General features: G+C 43.8%; 1 protein-coding gene across 1 annotated transcript in view; it reads left to right on the forward strand.

Moving 5' to 3' along the window:
- LOC144763327 (uncharacterized) overlaps nt 1–26954 on the forward strand; it is a 1153250-nt gene that overhangs the window by 424080 nt on the left and 702216 nt on the right. The window contains exons 36-39 of the mRNA XM_078648815.1: nt 14462–14497; nt 20355–20390; nt 20829–20864; nt 24562–24594. Coding sequence (XP_078504941.1) covers nt 14462–14497; nt 20355–20390; nt 20829–20864; nt 24562–24594 — 141 coding nt within the window. The remainder of the gene's footprint in view (nt 1–14461; nt 14498–20354; nt 20391–20828; nt 20865–24561; nt 24595–26954) is intronic.

Consider the following 26954-nt stretch of genomic DNA (forward strand, 5'->3'; position numbering starts at 1 on the left):
TTTTTAAATACAAATTGATTTACGCAATCTAAAAACATTTTTAAAAAATTCAGAACTAGATGCCACAATCCAAATAACATCTAATCTCTGCAGTATAAGAAATGCAGGGTGGCAGCGGTTAACTTCCATCTCCTTCAGAATGGGTATAATCAGTCTTCTGCGGGGTAATATATAAAATTTACAAAAAAATATAATGTGAATATCCGATTGTTCAGAGAGGGCATCACACGGGCATTTAATTAAATCGCGTGACCATGAATTCATAATGGGGAAGCTAAAAACTCTAAAAAGAATAGTTAACCTTAAACGTGTTAAAATGAACCGGTCATGTTCACTCATGGAAAGGGTTAGATATGGTTGTATTTTATCGTGTGTCAATATCATTTGATGAGCTTCAATGTTTTTTTCTTTGATTCCTCACTTATTCTTATATCCTCAAGGTATTTCATACAATGTTCTTTTAGGGACTTCCTTGGGATATTGCACATCGAAAGTGGATCTTCATAATAATTCTGACAACCCATTTTCACCAAAAAATCTTTTACATAAACAAATTATCTTATCCTGCTCACATGATCTAAACATAAAGCATCCTTTATGATAGCACGGTTCAATGCACACTCATCGTTGGTCCAAACCCTGTGCCATGTTAATATTGGCTGGACCCTAATTGTGTCTTCAATGTAAGGTTGTCCAAGCTCCATGTGACAAATATAGCTTGAGACACTCTCAGGTACAGCTAAGATGTGTCTCAAAAACATATTTTCCACAAGCTGGATTGATTTTACATTGGCATATCCCCAGATGCCAGCACCGTAGATAGCAATTGGAATACATGTTGCGTTAAAAATTGTTAAAAGCTCAACTATAGGTTTATTCCCCATTTTTTTCGAGAAATTTTTTAAGGCCATAATTGATTTACAGAACAGAAATTTTCTTGCTTTGATAGCACTTGCCCATGTGCCGGCTTCGTGAAACAAAATACCTAAATATGGAAAAGTAGGTGTGAAGTCTAGAGGACAAGCATTAATGTACATAGCCTTCTTCTTTTTTTTATTATTAGGGCCCAAACCGCAATTCATAGAGAATGTTTTAGTACAGTTAATATTCAGGTCTAAACTTGACATAAGGATGTTAAAGGAAGTCATTAAGACTTGTAATGCCACAGGCGTCCTAGCCATGATGACTGCATCATCTGCGTAAAGAAGCGCAGGTATCGGTCTCCTAGCTACCATGGGCATATCCCTTGATTCTTTCAACAAGGCTTTCCCAAGAACATTTATATAGACTAAAAAAAAATAAGAAGGGGGCGAGAACGCACCCCTGCCGTACCCCGCGCCCTATGGCAAATGGTCTAGTGCATTCTCTGTTTTTTCCATAGCGCACTGTAGTGGTGGCACCTAAATATAATTCTCTGAGAAAATAGATTAATTTTTCTTCTACCCCTAAATTTTCCAAAATGGACCATAATTTACTATGTGAGACGCAGTCAAATGCTGACGTTAAATCAACTAAAGCAAAGTAAATGCGCTCCCGCCTGTCCCTAATGTATTTGTGCTGCAAGATAAATAAATTTAAGCCTTGATCCACAGTTCCTACCCCTTTTTGGAACCCATACTGAAGGTCGCTGATAATGGAGTTATCTTCCGCCCAAAATTGAAGTCTGCTTAAAATTACTCTCCCCAGGATTTTTATAGAAAAATCCAATAGGGAGATTGGTCGATAACATATAGGATTCTGTCTGTCTCCCTTTTAAAATATGGGCACAATAACAGAGATATACCAAGAGGGATTTATGCCCATCACGAAAGTGGCATTAAATAATTGTACTAAAAAAGGTCCCCATAGATTGATATTGTTTTTAAACAGATCATGTGGTATTACCTCCCAGAGTTGCTTTAAGGCTTGCTATTACCTCTTCCAAGGTGACCTCTAGTTTCTCATCATTAGCTCTCACTTCCCCTATGGTTTGGGGTGGAGGTTGTTGCCCCCCTTCTGGGTTACTATACAATTGAGAGTAATGATTTACCCAATCGTCTTCAGAAATAGCAATTTCGATACGTGCTTTAGTGTTTTCCCCAAAGAATGGGGTATTCACAGCTTTCCAGAAAGCAGAAGAATCCCTGTTCTGTGAGGCCTCACATAAAGACTCCCATGCCTCCCTTTTAATTGCCATTTTCCTTTTTTTCAATACCTGATAGTAATGTCTCCGAGACTCCTTAACCAATACGGGGTCACGGGGGGTGGCGTGTAGTGCATGTTTAAGTTTCGTATGGGCCTTTGTACATACAGAGTCAAACCAGCTTTTAGTCTTCTCTTTCCGATTTTTTAAATCCACCCATAAACTATCCTGTATTTGGGATGCAATGTTATCAAACTGTTTAATAATGTCCTGACAGTCGAAATTCTCATCCAGAACGGTCAAGAAACTGGGTAGACATTTTGACAATAGATTAGCAAAAAAGTCATCAGGGACCACCTTACTCCATTTAAGAGAATAACCATTTTGTCTTCCCATACTCACATCTGGGATGTTCTGCCTACATAGATGGCCGACACCTAACTCACAGAATAAATTTAAGATCTCCAGAGTTAGAGGATAGTGGTCACTTACTGCAACATTCAGGGTCTGACAGGATTTGATCTGGTATCCAAAACGGGCAGAGACTAAAATAAAATCAATTGTAGAGGACGCACCCCTGCCAACAAATGTTGGGACAAAAGGGGACCCAATCTGACCAATTTCGTTTGCATACCCTAGGTCCCCAGAGAAAATGATATAATTTAGCAAATCCCCACACACGGAATGCTCAAAGTGTGTTAAATACTCTAGTCAGAGACCGCACGCGGCAACTCTGGGCATCAGCTTGCCTCATCTTCACAACGGCCCCCCAGATCGCCGGGGATGCTTGGTCGCACCTTAGAGATACCCATCTGGGACCATCTCTCAGGGTGAGCCAGGACGGGTTCCCCAGCGGTCGAAGCGTGGAGATACTCCTCCGGGAGTCGATTCCTAGCGCTATATAAACCCGCAATTAAATTAAATTAAATTAATTAAATTGGTATCCTGATCGAGCATAATGCCACAAACTCCTTGTCGTCCCTTTTTACAGACTCTACAATTAAAGTCACCTTCCCAAATAATCGAAACATCTTTCGAATTTGAATCAGTTTGTTTAATCAAATCATTACGCAGTTTTTTTAGCGTTGGTTCAGTATCAACTGAGGGGATATTATTATAGAAATTAATAATTATAACACATGCCACCTTATTTGTGTGTATACTCACTAGCTGATAATAGATATTATTAGATAATAAAAGAGCTTTCTGGTATTGGAGCTGATTTGGTAAGAATATGCACAAACCCCCTTTAGCCCTGCCATGTGGAGCGTCCACTGCTGGTGTGAGCAGAGTTTTATAACCAGGGAGATGAAGTGGCGCTGTTAGCCATGTCTCCTGGAGACATAAAATGTCAAACTCATTTATGGTATTTAGCCAAATTGGGTTATCTATTATAGCCCTAAGGCCTGCCACATTCCAAAACATTATACGGCATACATCCCCATTGTCCACTGGGATAGTGAAACTACCTGGTTCATTCCTCGTCGAGATCTCCCCCGATGCATCTCCCCTAGTGTGTAAATTACCGGAAACACCACTTTTCCCATTAGTACTAACTTCCTGTATATTGTCACTGTGTCCACATCTGACCATTGAACCTCTTTCTAGGGGAACTTGGTTAATGTACCTCTTCCCCTCCGTCACTTCCCTGGACGCTCTCTCTGCCAACTGATCACCATTAGGTCCGCATTCAGAAGTTATTTGGCTTACATCAAAGCTAGACATTTCATTAATAAGTCAATCGACAGACTCTAACCCTGGTAACGGGGCAAATTGGTTAAATGTTGGAATATTAAAACCATTATAATGAGGGTCAACTGGTCTAGCCGTATGGTGGACTCCTAAGTGGTGCATTGCCCCTGGGATGAATGCTCTGTCTGTATGAGAATCTCCTCGTTGGTATCTTGCCAGTGGCATAACTTGTGTCCTAGGATAGAAGTGACTCAGGTCTTGCGTCGATATACCACCCTCCCCTCTCTGAGCACACCTACCTTGTAGGAAGGAGGTTGCGCACGTATCTTTAAAATTAACAATGATCAGATCCCCTGGTAGATTTTTTAATCTATGTCCCAGCCATCCCACTCTCCTTACATGGAGGATTTCCCCATTTATATATGTCGGGAGCGGTCTGTTTTTAGTCAACCAATGAATTACTTTATTTTCCAACTCAGGGTATCCCTCTATTTTCCCTTTGGGTAATTCGGGGACCCCCGCTAAGACAACTACGTAAGGGGCTGCTTTAGGTGGCAAGTCAATATGGGGTAGGGCTCTGTTTATTTTTACACCCATGCTAATTTTCCTGTCAGAATTAGGGGCTAGGTTTACCCTGTCCACATTGCCTACCCCTTTCTGTGTTATATCACCATTAGTGTTGTTCGACGGCGGCACAGGATTGGATACGGGCAATAACTTCTGTCCCACCTCATTCTGATCAATACCGTTCTTTGCCCCAGATGTAATAGTTAGCTCATCTTGATTTAAAGTCAGGGTTTGGGTCTGGTTTTGAGGAGGTAAAACCATTCTGTTGATTAGTGAAGTGTTAGATTTTATTTCTTCCTCTAAAGTACCCAGCTTCTCCCCTATTCTTTTTATCCTTTCAACCAATGGTATGATCAGTGATTTGAGCATTTGCTCAGTTTTTTCAAGTAGAGCTTGGGACTGAGGGGACAGTGTGTCAGAAGGCTTTAGCACTGTTTTCCTGGGGGCAAGTGTATTTTCCTTAGATGGAATTACACACAATTTTGGTGTTTTTGCCGCTCTACCCCTGTGCTTAGACCCCCCACGCTTTTTTTTGGAGGTGAGCCCCTGGCCTTGCAAAATAGTTGGGGAGCTATTTAATGGGGGACAGGGGTCACTCTCTTCAGAAATAATGTCTAGTATCTGCTCCACACTTCAATCCTCTCCAATAGTTTCCCTATTTGAGACTAGATGTATCCGGAGAAAATAAATGGGGCGAGGTACTATCCACATTAATTCGGTCTTTATCATTGCTGGGTGTTAATGGCGATCTTGGTGGTGTAATGGCTAGATGTATAGGTCCTAAAGAAGACCACCTAATATAAAGTGGTTCTTGGGATAAGCGACGCTCCGTAATGGCAATTTCATGTTCTAAAACTGAGGCCGCCCTAGTGATGAACTGGTCTAAAGTCCCTGTAATTGTACCACCCACCACAGACTTCCTAATCTTGCCCAATTTTGACATCATTTTATTTATCTTTAAGTGTCTAAATATAAAAATATACAGACAGGGAAGGTGTAACAGTTAAATGTTAAACAGCCACATTTAAATGAACTATTGCCACAATACAATTGCATATAGAGTCTTACTCAGAGAGTCTTAAATTCGAGTTTAGGGGGGTGGCCCAGCCCAGCCCCGTCTGGCCGCAGACGGTCCCGCCCTTGTCCCGGGCTTCTCCTGGGCTTCTCCCGCGCGCTCTCGCGACGCGGGGGTGGCGCTGTGATTTATGCACCTCCTGTCGCGATTTCCCCGTAGGCGGCTTCCGGCCGCATAGGCTGCTGGGAATTGTAGTTCACTGCGCCACAGGCCCCCCCCACACAGCGGCCGCACTCAGATGTAGTAGAGATGCGGCGGCGGGAGGCGAGCGGGCACAACAGCGCATGCAGCGGGACCAGCGGGAGAAACGGGCTGCGGATCCAAACACCCTCAACAAGACAGGTAGGGGTCACAAGAGTTCACCAGTAGTTCAAAGTAAGCTCCCCGCTCTACCGGGGGTGGCGTTGTGATTTATGCGCCTCCTGGCGCGATTTCCTCGTAGGCAGCTTCCGGCCGCATAGGCTGCTGGGAATTGTAGCTCCCCTGTTCTCAAATAGAAACCCTTATGGTGAAGATAACACTCAAACTGTCCAGCTGTACAACTCCCCCTGAGGAATCACCTACAACATGTCATATTCCCAGACTCCATATACGGAAGCGGGCTATGCACCCATTAGTATGCGGTCCCCTGGGAGAGACGTAGGTTACAGAACCGTAGGCGGCTTTGACGAAAGTGTCACCACAAACCCCTCTACCCCCGGCTTTGACCATGATGCAATAATATAGCATTAATAGAAATACAGATTAATCACTGGAACCGTATGTATACAGTGCATGCGCATCAGGTGTGCATGTTTTGTGTTCTTATTATAGGATTCACTAGGAGTGGTACACACTGTTCTGGACCCCGTGGAGTCCTAATGAAGAGCTATTAAGGGAACAGCTCGAAACATGTTGACAAAAACACATTACTGAGACAACCAGGCTCATTAAGGTCAGGTTTCTTCTCAGTAACAACCCTTGATTTTTAACCATACCAACTAGAGGCAGGAATAAAAGAGTGGACAACTAGTTAGGTAGTTTTAAAAGTTCTTTCCCTTTCTATTCCACATCACTGCACTACACGTAGTCTACAATAAAAAGTGCTCCTACGTAATTTGAGAGTCGCAGCACGCCTCAATCCGTAGATAATTGAGAGGAACCCCATTAATGAAGCATGCCACCTAGGGGCAACCCTGGTGGGTAAGGGATCTCTAGAAAATAAGTCTTTTTTCTAGATAAGAGATTACAACGAACTCTCGTTGTATCCTATCTAATTTCCTAAGGGCTGGTTTTCTTCAAAATACTCGATTTTTGTCTCACTATGTAACTGTCAGGACTCAGGAGGATACACCTAGCCTCTACCTCTGCTTCCCTCTCTACTTTGGTAAATATTCCCATATTTCCACTGCCCAGAGGGAAGTGCTTTTGACTTAATTGAGCCCACCAAACGGAGGGATCTGGTGTGTCCGCATTTAAGGGCATTGCACAAAACCAGCATTTCTTTGCAGTGGTCCAGCAAAAGGCCAAGGGCCAGATGTAGGTCGGTCGGTAACGGCCGAAAATCGGTATTTTCGGCCGTTACCGACCGGTATTTCAGTAATGGTATGTAGGGCCCTAAATTATACAGAATCGGTAAATTTACCGATCGGTAAATTTACCGATTCTGTAAAATACCGAATCGGTATTTTTACCGATTCGGTAAATTTGAGATGTAGGTGGGACTCTTCTGAGTCCCACAAGCCTTACCGAATCTGTATTTTACCATCAAATCCAATTTGATGGTAAAATACCGATTCCGGTGTGCATGCACATGTGTGCATGCACACCTCTGCCATATGACAGGCAGACCTGCCCTTGGGGCATGTATGCCTGCCACATGGCACCCGAGCCTATTTTTGGGGTGCCAGAGGGTGTCAAAGTGACACCCCCTGCACCCTTGCTAAAATCGGTAATTACCGACAGAATCGGTATTGCCCATTGATTCCTATGGGCTTCACAGCCCATAGGAATCCATAGGAAATACCGATTCGGTATTTCCAGATTCGGTAAATACCGAATCTTAAAGATTCGGTATTTACACATCTGGAAATACCTACATCTCCCCCCTTCATATTTACCACTTCTTAAATACCGAATCGGTACAATTCGGTATTTAAGAAGTGGTAAATAAGAATTACCTACATCGGGCCCCAAGTGTTGTAGTTATTGTGGTTGGTATTGCTTTTGTTTGGCCCAGCCCTACATAGTTGTTGCTGGAATGAATTTGGGATTACCAAGTGGCGCCCTTTTCCCTTGACTGTTCTTAGTGGAAAAGGAAAATGTTTGTTTTTCTCTCTGCAGGGCTTGACAGGGGTGCCAGGGAATGACGGAGTTACCGGGCCACGGGTAAGGCTATTTTTTTAAAAAGTGTCTTTTGTTTGGTTAAAAAAATTATACCACTGCAATGATAGGTCTCTCACAGTATAAATCGTTATACTGGTCCCACGAGTCAAGCAGCTCACAGTATTGAAGAGGTAACTTTGTTTAGTCCCTTTTGTTAGAGGTGGGCACACCACAAAATTCTTAGTGAGAGCCAAGCTAAGAGTCTCCCTAAAAATATAAATGTCCTAATTTATATCTGCTCATACAGCATTATTAGTGTGGAGAAGTGTGGCTCAATGGTTAGAGTGGCAGACCCTGATGCAGAGGTATAGCCCGGGACCAGGGTTCAATTCCCCGCCTCAGCGGATCTTGGGCTCAAAAATTCCACGGACCTGATCATTCTCGCCTCGGTGCCTATTCCAATCATGGAGTCCCACTCTGCAACTCTGAGCAATAGCTTGCTTAATCTCCACAACGGCCCCCACAACGCTAAGGATGCCTGGCCTCCACCTTGGGGGTGCCCAGGAGTGGACACCGCACAGGGAAAGCCAGGATGGGTTCCACAGCGGTATTCGTACAAGTGCCTTGAGACCCTTGCGGGTGAGTAGTGCGCTATACAAGTATCAATTAACATTTATTACAGCATCTCTTCTTTATTGTGCAGAGCACAATGTGACCAACTAGCTAGGTTAGTAACTGGTTTGAAAAGGAGTATGAGTCCCGAGGTAATATGGTCTGCATCATGCAAGACTACAACTGTCCAATATCCAACAACAAGTATTTGGCTCCATATGAAGGGCTTCATACACTTTACAGGGCTTTGCAATTTGCAATGCCTTATTAACGGAGAAGGCAACCTCCTTGTTTGAGAAGCTCATCATCTGAGGCAGACCTCTTACAAGTAGGACCCAGAAACATTTGAAAGCTCTGAGGTGTAACAGATACAGGAGTGCAGGTCCTCTCAAGCTGCACCCCTTCCCCAGCCTCAGGAATACTCCATGATCTCTGATCTGAACTCATGAGAGAACTGAAAACATGCCCATTCCACACACACTGCGTTTACTAGCTGTAATCTAAAGTAAATGTGTACCTGTCTATAACACTTGATGCATATATGTTGCAACAAACTGTGACTTCCCAATTTGTCTACATATGCTACTGTAGCACTGCCCTTTTCTGTATACGCCACTCCGATGCCCCATGAAGCAAGGTTCACATTGCACAAATACCCTAAATCAAATCAATAGTTACCTATCTTTTGAGCTCCATGCTAACACAATGGTTGAGTAGTGAACATATCCCATTTTGGGGTGGAATATCAATCTGTGTCTGGGCAGGAAGTGGATTTACTGTATAGGACCCTCGTCTTTCCTAGATTGGAAAGCTGCAGATTCAACCACATCAGAGAAACACACAAAACCAGTAAGCCCTTCTGCATTTTCCAAATTATAGTGTCAAGGAGGAGCTCCAAAATGAAACCTGGGAAATATATTCATCCAACACTGAGGCGCCTTTACTTGTGCCAGTGGCATGAGAATCACTCAAGCTTCATTTTCTGGTGTATATCCTTATATAAATGCACAAACTAACTGTAAAAACCAGTCCACTCAAGACTTCAGATTATTCTACAAAAATAAATTGATTCTTTTCTGAAAATGGAGAAAAAGCTGATGTAAGAAATTGGGTTATTACTAGAGAGGGGTAGAAGACCCACTCAAATAATAAACACAATCCTCAGGGTGAACCTCAAAAGTCACTAAAGAAAGCTGTGCTTAACCCTCTCGTACAAAAACAGTCAGGCTTAACTTAGAGACGAATTGTAAAGTATTTATGTAGCACTCCAACAGTAATAAAGTAACAACGCAACATAAGAACAATGTCAAACCAATTTAGAAAAGTACAGTAACATTTAATAAATAAAATGGCACTAACACAACAGAAATCCAATAAGTGGAACCGGAGATGTGATTTTTCAAATTTTTGGGTGAAAATAAAGCACAAAGGACCACTTGCGGTTATCTGCACTGGCGTAACAAAACTTGAGGTGACCCCCCCTTTAGGGCACGTGAAGGGGCCTCCTCTGGACTCAATCAAGAGCTCTCCAGCCAGACCAGAAAAATGTGCTGAGGGGGCCCCCTGGAGCTTGGCCGGGGCTACAGAGGCCTGTGTTATGCTACTGGTTGGCTGGTCATGTTGGTCCAGGGTAAAGTCACAAATTCAGTCTGATTGTGCTGGAGCATGGGTCGGATACAGAAACCAGGTTCATCCCACTGAGGACTTACCTTGTCAAGTGTGCGTGAGGAGCTGCCATTCGTGGGGGCACAAGGAGGTTGTTCTCAGCATGATGAGCAAGCCCAGTGTCACAGACACCCGCTGTTTTGGTGCGAAGAGCCACTCCTCCAGAGATATGGAGGAGTGCACTCTGATACCAGCCAACGATGTTATGTTATGTTATAATGATTTATAACGGCTACTCATGAGTGTCCCGGCGTGAAAAGCCAAAATTGAAAACAGTAAGGAATTGGGGAAGATAACCGATTATGTAAACAGCAGGGTTTTTCGTCTTTTCTTGAACAAGCTGGGGTCGTGAATACTGCGCAGTTCAAGGGGGAGAGAATTCCAAGCTTCGGCCACTTTGAAGGATAGAGAACTACCTCCAATTCTTACTTGCCCAAAGCGAGGAATCAAAGCCTAGCCACTGTGAAGCAGATGCCTGTTTGGAGTATAGAAACTAAACCGCTTCCTCAGATAGAGGGGCCCTAATCCATAAAGGGCTGAGTGAGCAAGCGTGAGAGCCTTAAATTTGACTCGTTGGGCCACTGGGAGCCAGTGCAGATCCCGCAAATTATGTTTTACGCTAGACCTGCCCGGGATACCCATCAGAACTTTGGCCACAGCATTCTGTATTACCTGGAGTTTCTTGAGCTGGTATCCTGGAAGGCCAACATAGAGAGCATTGGCATAGTCAAGGCGGCTAAGGATCAGTTCACGCATGACCATCTCCTTAGCAGACCTGGGTAATAGGGGAAGAAACTTTCTAAGAGACTTCAATGTGCCAAAGAATTGGCCGGACTGTTTCTTTACTTGTGTACAGAACCTGAGATTTTCCTCAAACCAAACGCACAAGTTCTTGACTGCCTGTCCCATGGAACTGGGGAGGGTGTATTCTGGAGGCCAAAGTGCTTCCCTGAACTGTGGGGGAAAAGATCAGAATAAGAAGATTTTGGACTTGTCCTCATTGCACTTTAACTGAGCGGCTGCAAGCCATTAAAAAATGGCTGTTAAACAGTTTTTTGTTCTTGTAGGGTAAATATCTGAGTCCTTCCTAGTAAAGAGGAGCTGGGTATCATCTGCATAGGCAATGATTTTTGCTCCCAGCTCCTCAGCCAGATAAACCAAAGGGGTGACATCAACATTAAAAAGGAGGGGGCTCAGGGTAGAACCCTGAGGCACTCCTGTGATCACCTTTTGTGGGGTTGATGAAAAGGGAGGGAACCACACTTGCTGATCTGTCTGCCAAAAATGATTTTATCCATTCCCACACTGGGCTGATAACACCAATGTTCGCGAGACGCTTTAGTAACAGTGAGTGTGGCACTGTATCGAAGGCGGCAGATAGGTCCAATAAAATCAGGGCCACTCTCCCGCCCCCATCCAAGCATTCTCTAATGGCTTCCGATACTTTCACAAGCACCATCTCCATGCTATACTTGGCTCTAAACCCTGACTGAGCAGTATGTAACAATCCTGTAGTCTCTACAAAGTTGGCCAGCTGCTTAAAGACCGCCTTTTCACATATCTTGGCTACCGCTGGAAGGAGGGAAATGGGGCAATAGTTGGCGGTGTTGGCTGGGTCAAGAGAGGGTTTTTTTTAGCAGAGGAAGAAGTTTGACCTGCTTCCATTCGGGCGGAACAGTGGCAGTTTGAAAGGACATATTAATGAGTGAATTAACTTCAGGATTAACAGCTTCTGCCACAGCGGCCAACAAGCGGGCCTGCCAAGGGTCCGTTGGCGAACCAGATTTCAGTGATTTCCAAATAGTCAGTGAGTCTTAGTGAGCAACAGCAGAAAATTCAGACAGGGAGAAGGATCCATTAGAAACATCATGGCTAGGGCTGACCATATTCAGGGCAATAGGCAGTTCCTGAATCGAGTTGGAGACGTCAAAACTGGCTTGTATCGACTGGATTTTATCAATAAAGAAACTTGAAAGTTTCTCACACCAGATGGCCGATGAAGGTAGAGATATCTCCTATGCCCTAGGGGTCACAAAGCTTTGCACAATGGAAAACATTTCCTTGGTGTTATTACAAGACTGGGCTATACCCTCTGCGTAATTATCTAGTTTTTTGCAATATCTTTTCTGCTCTTTAAGCTCCTTTGAAAACAAGGGTTTAGATGGAGGGATTCTAACCCGCTTTGCAGAACTGGATGGAGCTAGATGTTCCACTGCCTGAGAAATTATCAGGGTTGAGCATAAGGTTGAGGGCTCAATTTTGTGTGTGGGTTTCCCCTGGACCTGTTTGTTAGGAGTGTGAGGCGCCTGAATGGTCCCTAAAAAGTTGATCAAAAGATTATCGGACCATGTTACTTGGAGGGGTACGGTTACGCATAAGGGAAAATTACAGCGGATCAAATCTAACGTATGCCCTCCCTGGTGCGTAGGGCCATTGACCCATTGACTAAGTTGGGCAATGTTCAAGGAGTCATATAACTCCCTGGTATCCCTCGCCTCTGCACAATCAATGTGAATGTTAAAATCCCCAAGGAGAAGAAACTTAGGGAATTGCAAAGCTAGAGCAACAGCAATTTCATCAGGTGCTTTTAGGAAATCTCCGGAGGGGCCAGGGGGTCGATAAACCACCATGCCACCTAGCGTACAATGAGGTGAGATGATAATAAAGGACTTGGGTGACCCCTCTTGGCAGATCAGGACATGTTTCAGCAGAGACTAGCAGCCCAATTGACACTGGTCAGCAGGATAGTTGTAGGTAGACCTACATGTTGTGTCCCATTAGCTCAAACAGGAGGCCAGCCAGTTGACCCTTGTTTTACTTCTGGGGAGTCGGTTTACAAGGCAAGATTCAGGTCCAGTCTTCCTTCTTCAGACAACAAGGTAGTCCTTCTTCTGAGTCTTCCACAGGTCCTGGAGTGTTCTGATGAGGGATTCTGAAGATACCACATTCATACCTGGTGCCAGCCTTTGTGTGGGGGAATTCTCTGGCCTTCCCCTTAAATTTGTTCAGGACAGTTCTTCCCTTCCCCCTGGCTCCAAACTGACTAGGGTGACAAACGTATGGGCAGGCTTAGTGTCAGGTTCTTTTTTTTGTGCTGCAGGCAGGGCCCTTTGAAGTGCAATCAGAGCAGGGCACAGCTCCTCCACGACCATCCTTTCATGAAGACCCACTCTGTCCTCATGTCTGGAACAAATACATATCCCACAACAGGAGAGTTATTCACAGTCATGTGCCTGGACACAGGAAGAAAGGCACATTTGGTTTAGAAAGAACAATTGCAACTTTCTAAAAGTGGCATTTTCCGAACTTAAAATCCGATTTTACCATTAAAGAGGATTTCAAATTACAATTCATTTGAGAGGAAATAGCATTTCTCTCTCTGGTCTCAAGCTGAAGTTATTGCTTATTTAGTGCATTAAGAAAACCTGGTGACAGTCTCTGGAGAGACAGCCTTACAACAGTATATTTTAGAAGGTCAAAATGACAGTTTAAAATTCACTATAGGCTGAAGTGGCAGGCCTGACATATGTTTTGCAGTGCTACTTGAGTAGGAGGCACAATGGGTGCTGCTGACAACTAGTAGCTTTTCCTTTACAAGCCCTGGGTACATGTAATATAATTTACTAGGGACTTATAGGTAAATTAAATGTGTCAATGAGGTGTAGGCCACTTTTACCATGTTTTAGGGAGAGAGCTCAAGTGCTTTACCCCTGGTTAGTAGGCGTAAAGTGCACAGAGTCCTAATGCCAACAAAAATGAGATACTCAAAAACTCTGGAGTTATGGCAAAAAGGTTGGAGGAATACCATGTCAAGGATGTCAGGTCCACAAATTGGTAGCAGACCATAGTTTGTGCATGGCCTCCTTTGCTGCATTGCCTTGCCAGATGCCGTCATCTCAGGTATGGGATATTTTTTCTCAGGAAAAGACCGGCGGTTAGCTTCTTAGACACTATGCCTTGACTATCGAGGCTAGCTATGATAAACTTTTAAGGAACCTGCTGTTTCCACATTATAAAGAACCTAAAAAGAAACATTGAACATATTCTTAGATACCCATACTGTTGTTGCGGATGCAGTTCGATAAAGGCAACACAGCCTCTATGTTTGCCATTATCACACAGGATCCTAGTAAACATAGGAGCCATCCTAAAACCTGACTCTTGCTTCCTCCAACTCCACCCCGGGTCAGAAGCTGAGCAGGATGAACACAGCTCTAAGCAGGCGGAGCAAAATGATAGTCATTGGAGTCAATGAGCACATAACCACTCTAGCATGCACCCCAGCCCGCCGATTGGTCAGTGGCGCGTGACTCTGGCATGTCTCCAATATTTCAATGTAACATAAATGAGATTGAACCACCTCTTGTATGCTTATAAGCATCAAGTTCAAGTATCTCTTCTTAAACCTAATTTCTCTCTTTTAGGGCAAGAAAGGTCTGAAAGGGGAACAAGGAGAAAAGGTGAGAACGGACACATTGTATGACTGGATTTTGTTGTTTATTCTATTGAGAGGCTATTCTTTGATTGGCGCTCCACAGCTTTTGCTACTCTGTCAATATGTATTGTGAGGTTCGGATATTTTTTAAATTCCTAAATAACACAACAAGACGAAAAACTAATGATTTAGAACAGTACAACAGAAAATAATATATCCTATTGCACAACGTTACATCACACAAAATACTTACAATATATAAAGCAGAGGGAATACAATGAAAGCAAAGACATAACTCAATCAAACATCCTGAAACAAAACTAAGAAAACTAAGAAATGCATATAACCTAGCAAAATACCTAAATGAGAGTCCCATGAAACATAACCAAATACACAAACTTTGTACATCACATCACACACAAGACGTAGCAGAAAACAACAAGACTCCAGATCAGCAAGTTCTTTATTAGGACAAGGTTGGCTTCCAATTTATTGGATTAAAATCATGCGTACTGTTTTGCATTGGGTATTTAGGCGTACTGTACACCAGCCTCATTACTCTTACAGCAGCCATTGAACATTATTTTAGAGGTGAGAGGCATGTTTTGCCAGCATTCTAGAGCCCTCTGACACCATCCATTGGATAATATACAGTTCATATTCTGCTTAGAACGTGGTTTGTCTCCCGGTCTCTTTTCCCTTTGAAAAAGGACTACGCCCACTGCCAGTCAAAAACATGAAAATCAGTGATACCTTTTTCATTTCACACAATATTGAAAGTACCAAGCTGTTTGAAAACGAGGCATTAGTTGTGAGGCATGCACAAATAATGGGTCTACATTTGTCCTTCACTGGGAATCAAACACCCCATTGTAGTGCTTGACTCTCAGAGGGTACTGTTACAGAGCAGTCTAAGGCTTACTCAAGGGAGGTGGTGTGGGCTAGTAATCACCATTTACAGGTGTGCAGAAACAACACGCAATAATTGATTGCCCAGTCTGTACTTTTCTTTATAAAAAGGAAGAGGCCATTTATAACATACATCGTACCCAATACTATGCATCAATTTACAAATATACATAAGCTGTGGGAAATACTTCTTGACAGTGCGCAAACCTTCCCACCCCTCCCGCAGGAGGCAGATATAGTACCACCACTCCCATGTATGAACATCGTCTTGTCCCCAAATGCAGCGGTTGACCATAACCTGGAGTGAGGGCCCTTCCCACTGGCACCACCCTAGTGGTGGCCCACCCCATTATTTCAACAAGCAATAATGATGGGAACACCTGCCATAGTGACACATAACCCTGACTGAGAGCATCTCATACTGACCATACAGTATACAGTATACACCCTTAAATCACAGTGGCTGATAGTCTGGTTGTTCAACTAACACAGTAGCAAGAATACCTGCCTAAGCATCACTTGGAATGACTGGGTACTGATGATATCTGGTAACATAAATAACACAAATCAATCACACCCTCTAAAAGGCATCACATTTATAATCACATGGCTATGCAATTACAACCAGGCATCCTAGCTAGGATACCTGGCAACATATTTCCAATGTACTTATTACCTCACATATTGCATGTGACCTCCAGTCCCCAAAAGGAGCAACATTAAATAGATGCACCTCCTGTGCAATTACACCTTTGCATCCCTAGGAGATATTTCCTCAAAGACAAACAATATTCAGTTTCTCACACTTCAGTGTAGTCTTAAACATCACCTCCCAGCTGAAGTACGAAAGTTCCAGCATTAGGTAGGCTTGAAATCATGGATGAACCTTTGAAGGGGTTATTTCCTTTAAGTAGCACAGACTTAGGATAGGGACTTTCCACATTTGTTCTCGGGAAGTCTGCGTTGCTCCTGCAGTTCCCCCTGCACCTTAGCATTCAAATGGTGGTGACCCAATCTTCCTGGACTCATCACATTCTGAAAACAAGCCAGTTTTCTTTGTAGATGGGTCATGCCCCACAGGGCATTATGGGGCGCTCTTCTTGGGATCGTGCATTTTCGAGCAGCAGCTCTCCCGCTGCTCTGAGGAGAGCCACGCTGCCTTGGATGGCGGTCTCACGCCACTCCTACACATCTGTGGGGGCCGGTCCCACCCCGGAACCCCACACCCAGGTAAGTTGGAGCCTCCCCCCTGGCCAGCACCCTTGTGCGCTGCCGCGGGAGTCGATCTTTCATTCAGACACGGACTCTACAGCTGGCTGGGCGGGAACTCAGGGAAGTGCAATGGCACGCCCCTCTTTCTTCCCGCTGTGGGGTAGTGCAACGGCACTCCCCCCTATGTTCTCCAGCACCTGAGGCCCAGGGGTGTGGTCCAGGGCACCCACCCACTTCACCCCTTCATAGGCACCTTTATGGAGAGGCGCGATGGTGCACCACAACATCAAATTCTTCTGGTGGCAGCCCCCGGGACCTGACCCACCCCAGGGGCCCATCTGGGACTAGCGGGGGAGCCCCACGCGCTTAGTCGTGGGTCAGATTAGAGGTCAAAGGTTGCCTACCTTCTGGGGGGCATATCCCCGCCCCTGTGGGGGCGATTTCGACAGTCTTGGCCTCTTTCTGCTCCTGGTGGCCAGCCCTAGCCACCTGAAGCACTTTTCCCCACCCTCCAGGCCTCCAAGAGGGTGCACTCAGCAAGGAGCTGTCTTAGCACACTGACTATCCCTTACCTACGTCTCCCCACATTATAAGGCCTATTCCATGTCACCACCCAACTCTGCATAGTCCCTTCCACACCATTCTATCTGTACCCAGCTCCTGGGCTGCACATGACAAGAATCTCCCTCCCACAGCCCTTGCACGGATGCACACACGTGTGCGCACGTGTCCACATGTAAACTGTCTGGTGCCCCTTACCCTGGCTGCAGCACAGCAGCCTTCTCTCAAAGCGGACACCGGTGAAACCCACATGCAGTCCATTTTATTATGAGTTTACCGTGGGTGAGTCCCAGCTTATGAGGCTCTCCCACAGTAAAAGCTAAACAATCAGGTGTTCAAAAAGCAAAACATCCAGGCATCTCAGATGGTCAGAACCATCTTGTCAAACAAGCATACTATAATTCAGATGATAAATGGTAACACCGACATAATTTTTTTTTTTTTTTAATACTCTACAATTATGTTTTTCAGGGAGAACGTGGAGAAGTTGGGAAAAGTGGACCACATGGAATTGCTGTAAGAAACCTTGTCCATGCTTGTGGCACTAGCGGGGACCCATGCCTTTCTCTTTTCACATGCAGTAGTGCGGCCAGGCACACCCCTGAAATGAACCCAAAGACAAGCATGTAAATGATGCGCAGTAGCCATTTTGGAGGGTACACTGTGGCTGTCTTGTGCCTACATTCTGTGAAGGGAATCAATGTACTGCCTGGACTAAGTGAGGATAACCTGGAGAGTTCTAGATTTACTTTTCTATCTACTTCCCCTTCCTCCCCTCGGTACCACAAGACTGCAGTGCGTGACTACTAAACTTCATTTTTGCTTGTCCTAGAGATATTGGTTGCAGGGTAGGTCTGTAGTGGTGGTCCAAATAATTGTGTGGATATCGGCTTCCTTAAACTGATATCTCCAGCAGCATTTACTGCTATCGTTGTTACCAGTGCACGCAAAAGTACCGTAGAATTAGCTGAGAAAATCCTACAGAGCAGCAACCACAGAAGTAGGAAACACAGCTCTACGAAATAACATTAGGTACGTAGGAGCAGAGAATTCAGAAAAGGATGAATTTGAGGGTTTCTGAAGGCAGGGCAGTCGCCCTCAATGGAGAGAGCCAACAGAAACATGTTCCTTTACATGGGATATTGGAATGTAATGCGTACGCCATCTTTGTAAACTCCTCAGTGCTTGGCGAACAAAGAGTGAACCTTCGTCCAGGGGTGTTGTGGTGTTTTGTAAAGCTGAAGTACTTGCAAGGTGATCTATGGGTGTATTTTTGTGTGGGAAAGAGGGCTATGCAGGTATCGTATGTGCTGATGGCAAGGCAATGATGTGTTTCAAGACTCGGAGAGGCAGTCCCAGTGATTCGTTTAAGTTGTCGGTGAGGTTGCAGCAATTTGAAGCAGTTTAGAAGTTTGAGATTTCATGTTTTCCACCACCAAAGAAAAATTAGTTGCCTTGACCAAGTAGGGGGTTGTACACGCTTCCTCTACTATAAAGCACTCTAGAGGGCAGAGGCGTACCTCAAAATGATGGACCCCCTGCAGAATATGATGAGGGGCACCTCAGTTTCCATTCTCTAAGATATTCATTGGGATCAGGATGAACGGAGCACCCTGAAAGGTTGGGGACACCTTGAAGGGTTGCCCCCCAACCATGTGCCAGAGGGTCTGCAGGTACCTCCATTACGCCACTTCTAAAGGGGAGATGAAAGGAGGGATTCACTTGACTACACAAATGTATTTATCGAAATTACTAACTCCAGATCCCATCTGTTTGTTGAGTACCGTATTTTGAGTGAAGTGACCTATAGGGTTTTTACTTAGAAGCTTAGATTATTTAGTTGAGAGGAGGTCTTTCATTGGTCTGCAGCACTCCAGCGCTCAGAGGCGTGTGGTCATGATTCAACGAAGAACAGGCAGGCTTCCAGGGTGTTGCATTAGTGTTGCTTGTTGGTGAGTTGAGTGGCACCAGTTTAGGAGTGGGAGAATAAGTCAGGGTTGTCGATGCTGGAACACTCATCACGGTAAGCCATAGAATTAAAGGACAATATTAGAATATTTAAAGACACATTGAGAGAATAAATAAGAGAATAAACATGACACATAGTTGTTGAGGCATGTCAAAATGTGGGAAATTATGGTCTTTTTAATAACCTTGGATGAGGAAGATGGCACTAAGCAACAGTTCGAAGGTGCGACTTTTCAGTGGATACATGAGGATGGCTTGGCAAGAGTAAGCTGGTCCATTTCCTCTTTGAATATTAGTTAATGAAGTCAGTTATTCAAAATTTCTAAATGTCTTCATTCACTTTACACGTTTTTGTCAGCGTGGTATTGCAAGTAGATTTCTGAGTGATTCCTTGTTGGTGGTTTCATGGGTTGTATACGATCAGTAGTTGCTTTTGTCTGATTGGCACTTTTGTGTATTTTCATGGTTTCTTTTATTTTTTGTAGAATGTTATAAAACGTATTTGATATAGAGTATTTATAGAAGAAGGTTGTCAGTGTTTTTGAGGCACTCCCATTGGGAAACATGGGATTCATCAACTCTAAATGAGGTGGGGAACCTGAGAATTGGGCGCACTAAACGTCAGCCAAGTTTGTTGGCAGTTGTCCAGCTACCACCCAACTGTGTTTGTGACCCTTAGACTCTTGTCATGAGTCAGAAGTTAAAATCAATGAAAGGTGTCTCAGATGAACATTTTGTTAGGGAAGAGTTTTCTATGTAGGTGTTGATGTTACCGTGGACCCGAAAATGGCCACCTCAGCCAGTTTCTGTGAAGAAGAGATGGCTAGTGAAAGTGATTTGAGGCTTGCTCTTCCTCTTGGTAAATTTTTGCGATAATGGAGGATGTTAATGTCAAGTGCTCCCAATCAGGCACTTACCAGCAGAGCTAATTTTACGCTAGTGCCGGAAAGAGGGGCAGAGTTTACATAGAAATACAAAAGATTATCACAAGGCCTAAATTAGTGAAAATAGAGCACTGCGGGCATGTGTAGCTCCACTTCCCCTAGACACAAGAGTGTTCCATGGGTCACCCTAAATCCTATGGTCAGCGTGCATGCTACAAGCTTTCTGTGCCACAACCCAGGAAGTGAAAAGAATTCTGCAGCTCTTTAAGAGAATATGTTTTAATATTTATTGTACTTAATTGGCCTGATCTCTTTACACTGATTTTTTTGCTATTTGACCTTTTCTAGGGTCTTCCAGGTCCTGTTGGCCACAAAGGTGATCAGGTGAGTAGCAAGTTATTATTATCAAGAGATTAGTACAAGGTCCAATCCCCCTAGAAAGCAAGATCAGTCTTGAAATCCACCCCCTCCTGCTCAGCGGTGTTAAGGGACCTCTGCTACCTTAATAATAACTTGATTTTACATAGCGCTTCAGCACACTTTGCTGTTTCTAAGAGCTATAACTAAGCTATGTTACCATAATGTATTAACACTCAGCTTAAGACCTCGGAAGGAGTGAAGGCTTAGTCAGTGATGCCAGGATTTGCACGTATGACCCTCACGTCACAGAAAAGGTCAGCGTCGATCATAAACCATTTGAGGCATCTGACTGGTCCTCCTCATTTGCTTGGTAGACAGATGGGGTGAGAGGGTTCTGCTTACTCATATCTTTGTTCTTCATTCATGTTAACTATTCGTGTATATGTTGCTTTGGCATTGCAGGGTAATCAAGGATTCCCAGGAGCTCCTGCCATCGGTGTAAGTACACACCTTTCTTACCTTACTAGTACAGGGCTGGCCATCACGCGCCCTTCCTCAAAAAGCAAGGAGCTACTTGAATTTGTGTTCCAAGACCCCAGATTCTTGACGTATTATGTCATAAACGCTGACAGGGCAAAATAATACCCAACTCCTGCTACAGAGCAGAAACCATTGACCCACACCACATCATTTGTGGATTGAAGAAGCCACAGTGATTTCTACAGCACTCACCTTTCATTCAATTTCCATTGCTTTGAAAAAGAAATGAATTAGAAAAAAATGCAAGCTGTCAGTTGAAGTTATGGGGCCATAGAACGTAAACTGAGCACTAGGAGCGCCACTTAAGATAGTCTACGCCACAGTTTTGGGGTTACTGGTGTCTTACATGGTTGAAGCGCAGGAGCAGCACTTTTGTTGCACCTTTTACAGTGGTAGATGGCTGCTTGTCACAGGAATCTTCAAGCCATGTGCTGCTTTTTGTTGGAAATATAGCAACATTTGTTGACGTATCTAACAACTGAACATAATGTAATACCATAAATAAAGCAACTAATCAAGACAATTAAAACAAAACAGGGCACACCATAACACAACAGTCAAAACAAAATGCAACACAGCCGCCATAGTATACAACACAACAAAAACCCATTGCAGTAATAAAGCATAGAAACACAGCAGCACACAAAAGACAGAACATATCACCAGCAAAACAAGAAAGGTACACAAATGTTCTTGTGACACATTACCACCTCCAGAATCTAGGGGCAGATTATCAAGAAACAGCGTTAACATTATCACAACTTTAGCGGCAGAAAACTGCTGCTAAAGCGACGATAATGGGCTTGATAATACGCCCTTGTGAATTCCCATAGAAGCCCATGGTCTGGTGTGAACATGGGCTTCTATAGGAATTCACTACGGCGTATTATCAAGCCCATTATCGCCGCTTTAGCTGCGATAATGCTAACGCCGTGCTTGATAATATGCCCCCTAGTTTTCATAAAACTTTGGTAAAAGGTGTTTAGGGCAAGCACTGTTGTGGCGTACGACCAAAGACATGAAATAGACATAGCCCCAGTCAGAATTTCTTGTAAACGTCTCAAGATCATGGCAATTAAAAAAAAACTTCAAGAAGCACTCCTCTCGAAGTCAAGTTCCCAACCCACTACCGAAACATTTGTTCATAGGTAAAGGTACAAAAAGGATGCAGAATCCGCCACACCCATTCAATGTGCCAACACTCCGGGCTGTTTCCACGACAGCTTTAACCCTTCCCTGTCTCTCACACTGCAGCTATTTTCAGTGTCAGTCTTCTGAAGTTTTCATTTCTGTTACGGAATTTCCCATCATCACTCTTGCTGGAAGGCATGTCCATGCATTTCCAATCCTTTTTCAGTGAAGATGGTATTTGTTACTATACAGGTGCAAGGCTGCTTTTAATATCGCCCTGGTGGCAGAATATGTTGGCTTTCAATCAGGCAGGTATAATTCCCGGCTTTGCCCTACTTCGACAAGGTAAAGTTGAAAAAAATCTGCCCGAAGTTTCGAAGCACTGTGTGATTGCACCTTCACACAGCCTCACTTTTGTGCCCAACTTAGACAACGTATTTTCAAACTGACCTTCTTAGAGTCCAGGCACCTCCCTGGCTTGTACCATGAAGCCATGTTTGCTTTTCTGGGATGTTCCCCACAAAGCACAGATCACCAGAGAGCTGAGACATGACATTCCTCGGTATAAAGTTGTGTGATGAGGAATACCGAGGTAGCCAGGATATATTAACTGTGGTTTCAAAAGAGCAAACAGATACAACACCCAGTCTGGCAGAGATCCCACCTTGGCTGCTGGCTTCAGGACAACACATGCCCCTTATAGAAAAAGGAGAAACGATCCCTCAGTATGTTTCCTATGCATCCTATTTTTGTTCACAGTGCGTGAGACCGTAAATGCACCTTTTGAAACGGAAAGCAGCAAAAGTAGTGTCATGCTTTAGGGCGAGTATCTAAGGAACAGTCGTGCCATCCACAGATTGTGATACTTTGAGTCAAAGTGTGGAAATCACAACTCAGTCAGCGGAAAATCAGGGTCATCCTGTGAATATCTTTAAAATTGTTTGATCTGGCACTTGGTGACACTAGGCCCAAGACGGGCACAGCCTTATTTCGGATGAAGGGTCCTAAACCCTGAGGAGGATGAATATATGCAGGTGCTTGATCACTGCTTCCCAGAGGGTGAAGGACATAACATGTAGATGGATACATGTATGCAAGTGCCTCTTCATTGGTACATAGAGCTTGGGGGATCCTAGAGTATATACGGACACGTGGATGCATACTGATGGTCAGTGCTTCTGAGCCAGCATGGCTCTAAAGCCCAGATGGTTGAATTAAAGTGCTCAGTCCTACAGAGCTCTACAGTCCAGATGGATGAATAAATAAATGTGCTGGTTCAATGCTAGGGACCCATCTGTGAATGCTTGGACATTTTCTGAACCGAGATCGCATGTTTTTGGAACATTTTGTTGCTCCAATGTATTGTCAAGATTCTAGTTATAAAGTATAGCGGGTACATAATGATGCTATTCTTTGTTGCTTTAATTGACGTTCTGCTGAGAAAATATCATATTTATCAGAGATGTGCAAATGCAGAATTCTGGCTTAAATTCTTGGTTTCTGTCCAAGTACACTGAGAACACTGTACACGTCTGTTTGGTCACATAACATACAAATTGAAGAGGCTCCCTATAGATTAAACTTAGATTTTCATGTCTCGCTGGCCAATAGTTTGTACCTGTTGCAGCATCCTCAGCGCAGATAAGCCCCACTTGAGGTATCTGACTCTGTTCTCACTGCCCTGATTCCCTTTTAGATGCTGTGGATTTTTTGGGGTGGGTTTGTCACATGAAACCAGCCTTCTAGATGGGCTGCTCTGTGCTCCCATTTTTTTAATTGCCAATTTAGATTTGATGCCCTCTGGCTTCCCTTAGCAGGGAGCTACATCTAATGGGAGGTAATAGTTGCCAAGGATACCCAATTAACCCTACTAGCAGCAGAGGTTGTGGTAAAAATTCTAGCACTGGAGATGACCACAGGACAGAGCCCATAGTTTCATTATTTTCAGAGTCATTAATCACTTCCAGATTGATCTCAGACTTTAATAAAAAAAATTTGGTTTACAAAATCGAGGTGGGGAAGGGGCGTTAGAATTCCCAGGTTAATCTCAGAATTTCTTTTTTTTTATTAATAAATTAATATAAGTAGTCCCATTTGCCCATACTTCTTAATAATCTATGTTTTATTAAACTTTTTTTTAAAATATATTTTCAGACACTCCCATACCTCTATTAGCAAATGTAACTTTTTTACCTAATCTCTACATTCAAACTGTTTTTATCGTTGCCATTCCCCGTACTCTAATCCCTCGTTCTAATTCTGATTTTGTGTATCCAATGTTTTTATGGTTCGAGTTTGATACCCTAAGATTTTTGCATCCTTGAATAAGTGTCCTGAACAAATGACATGCTCCTAATTCAAGATACCTGGACATTCTACATGAAGGCAGAAGCCCGGGGTATTTAGTGCTATGTGGATAATTGTGAATTGCTGCACATCCAGCACAATGTTGCTGATGTTATGCATTATTGAATGCTGTAGTACAGCCAATCACAGAAGTATCACGCTTTTTATCTCTCCGCAGGTTGTGGGTCCCACTGGGAGAAAAGGAGGCAGGGTAAGTTTGCCTTATAGGGTAAGTTTGCCTTATTTATGATGAATTAACTCCAGTGCTTTAAGTGAGCTGGGTCCTGGCAGTGCAAAGCACCGGGAGTTCTAAAAAGGAGGTGATGAAACGGTTCCTTATCGGGCTCTCCAGTTTTTCCCTCACCTTTGGTGAAAAAAAAAATATTAGCTCGGCTTGTTGTATTTGTAATCTTACTTGTATTATATATCTGGATGCAGTGACAGAAACAGTAAAATACCAGTCAGGCGGCATACTATGCTAAGCACACATTTTCAATGTATCTGTTTTTAAGCCACATCCTTAATTACATCGGCCACACCCTTTGAGAGACCCCCAGTTTTTCATCCCACTTAAAGCCCTGATTGACTGTTTTTTAAATTTGATCCCACTCACCCCAGCAATGAATGCAAAAGTAACAGGTCTTCCCTCATACCTAGGAAAGTACCCCACATCCCTTCTCACCTAACCAGCATGAAAAGTATAAGCAAAACTCTTCCATGCCAAACCTAATTAGCAAGATATATTTCCTGGTGCACTATTCTGCACATTTTTGCCCATCTCTTGCCCCACCCCCATCTCACCCCCACGGGGGAAGAGAGTGGGGAGGAGGAAGGGGATGGTGGACCACTATGAAGGTTGGTGGACATGTATGGTCCTTTGGATCTTTGGAAACTAGCAAGAAGTGTATCCCTGAACTTTTCCCACACCCCATCTCATCTCTTTCTGCCCACCTAGTGAAATTATAGAAGCCATGGGCGGACTCTACATTTTGGTATGTGTGTGATGGGTTCTGGGATTTCCTTTCAGGAAACACTTACCTTGATACAGTGCATTAAAACATGGGACAGGGACCATTTTTCCACTTTTAGTTTAAGTACTGTGGGGCAGATTTACAAGCCCCTGGCGTCACTTTTGCATTGTGTAACTTTTTGTGATGCAGTGGCGGCGTAAACCATGCGCCACGTTATGGGCCATTTACAACGTGACACATCTAGGTAGATGCGTCACGTTGTAAAGCCCTGTGCCACAGTATACCTCCGTCCAGAATAATGTATGCAGGGTGGGCGTTCCCACTTAGGTAAGCCTCGTAGAAGTGACGCAGTGAAATCTACAAGATTTCACTGCACCACTTCTAGGACGCCACTGCGTCAAAACCTTACGCCTGCTTGGAGCAGGAGTAAGGAGTGACTCAGAAGAATAAGTGTAGGCCTCCCCATGCTTTGCTGGAGTATCATTTTGCTTGCGACACAACTCCAGCAATGCGTGACTTTTGCGCCAACTGATGCGTCAGAATTTCTGACGCCTCTGTCAATCCTTGCGCCATGGTGCGCCGTATTGTAAATACGACACATCCAGGGTTTCGCACGCAGGCACAGGGAAACTGACGCATCGCTGCTCTAATACAGCGATGTGTCCGTGTCTTGTAAATCTGCCCCTGTGTGTTTGGAATACTTAGGGCCTGTACATCCATTACTGATTGTAAGGGCTGTTGGCAACCAATTATCTGAAATGCTTGGTATTCCAAGAATGATGCACACATGTCACTGCCATAGTGTACCAAATAAAGTGGGGCATTCAGAAGCTTCAGAGACCACCTCCAGACCACACGTTGAAGCAAGTTACCTTTGATTGAATCACCAATACTATTTTTAGGTAGTAATCAAAAATGTAGTAAAAAATGCAGGAACTGTGGATTTGTCTCTGCGTGGGCGAGAGAGAGGCCCTTGTGGTGTTTCCCTTTCAGTCACCAGATGGAGTCTGTGATAAGTGGGTCCATTTTGTCATGAAGTGATATTGATTCTTACCTGCTTTCTAGGTAGAGACAAATACTCAACTTCCACATTTTTGAGTAGTCCTTCGATTACAACCATAACCACCATATAAGCCTTGCAAACGCCTCAGGTGTGCACATGTTGGCAGTTGCTTTACCATGTATGATGTTCTACCTTTATGTAAAAGAGATGACCCTCAATATGAGGCTGCAAAGAATAAAACACCCTTACTACAACAAAACCACGTCATGCAAGAAAATGTTTTATATCAAATTATGAATATCATCACTATAATTATTGTGCTTATAAAACTCTTTATACCCAAAGTTAATTTAAGAATACAACTGCTATCATTCCTGTGCTTAAAGATCTCTTGCAGACTTGCTTTGATTCAGTAAGTCTTGGAAAGGAGGGCTAACCCAGGACAGATGGGATTAGCTCATTTTAACATATCTGTTTGTCCAGGTATTAGGGCGAACTATATAGATTAAAGTTTACCAGCAGTTTATGGTGTAACACCGGCATAGCTTTGCAAACAGAACATTTGGCAAAATAGAGGCTTTTAAGAAACAAATCCTG

This window comes from Lissotriton helveticus, chromosome 1_1, assembly GCF_964261635.1.
Source record: "Lissotriton helveticus chromosome 1_1, aLisHel1.1, whole genome shotgun sequence".
Lineage (NCBI taxonomy): Eukaryota > Metazoa > Chordata > Amphibia > Caudata > Salamandridae > Lissotriton > Lissotriton helveticus.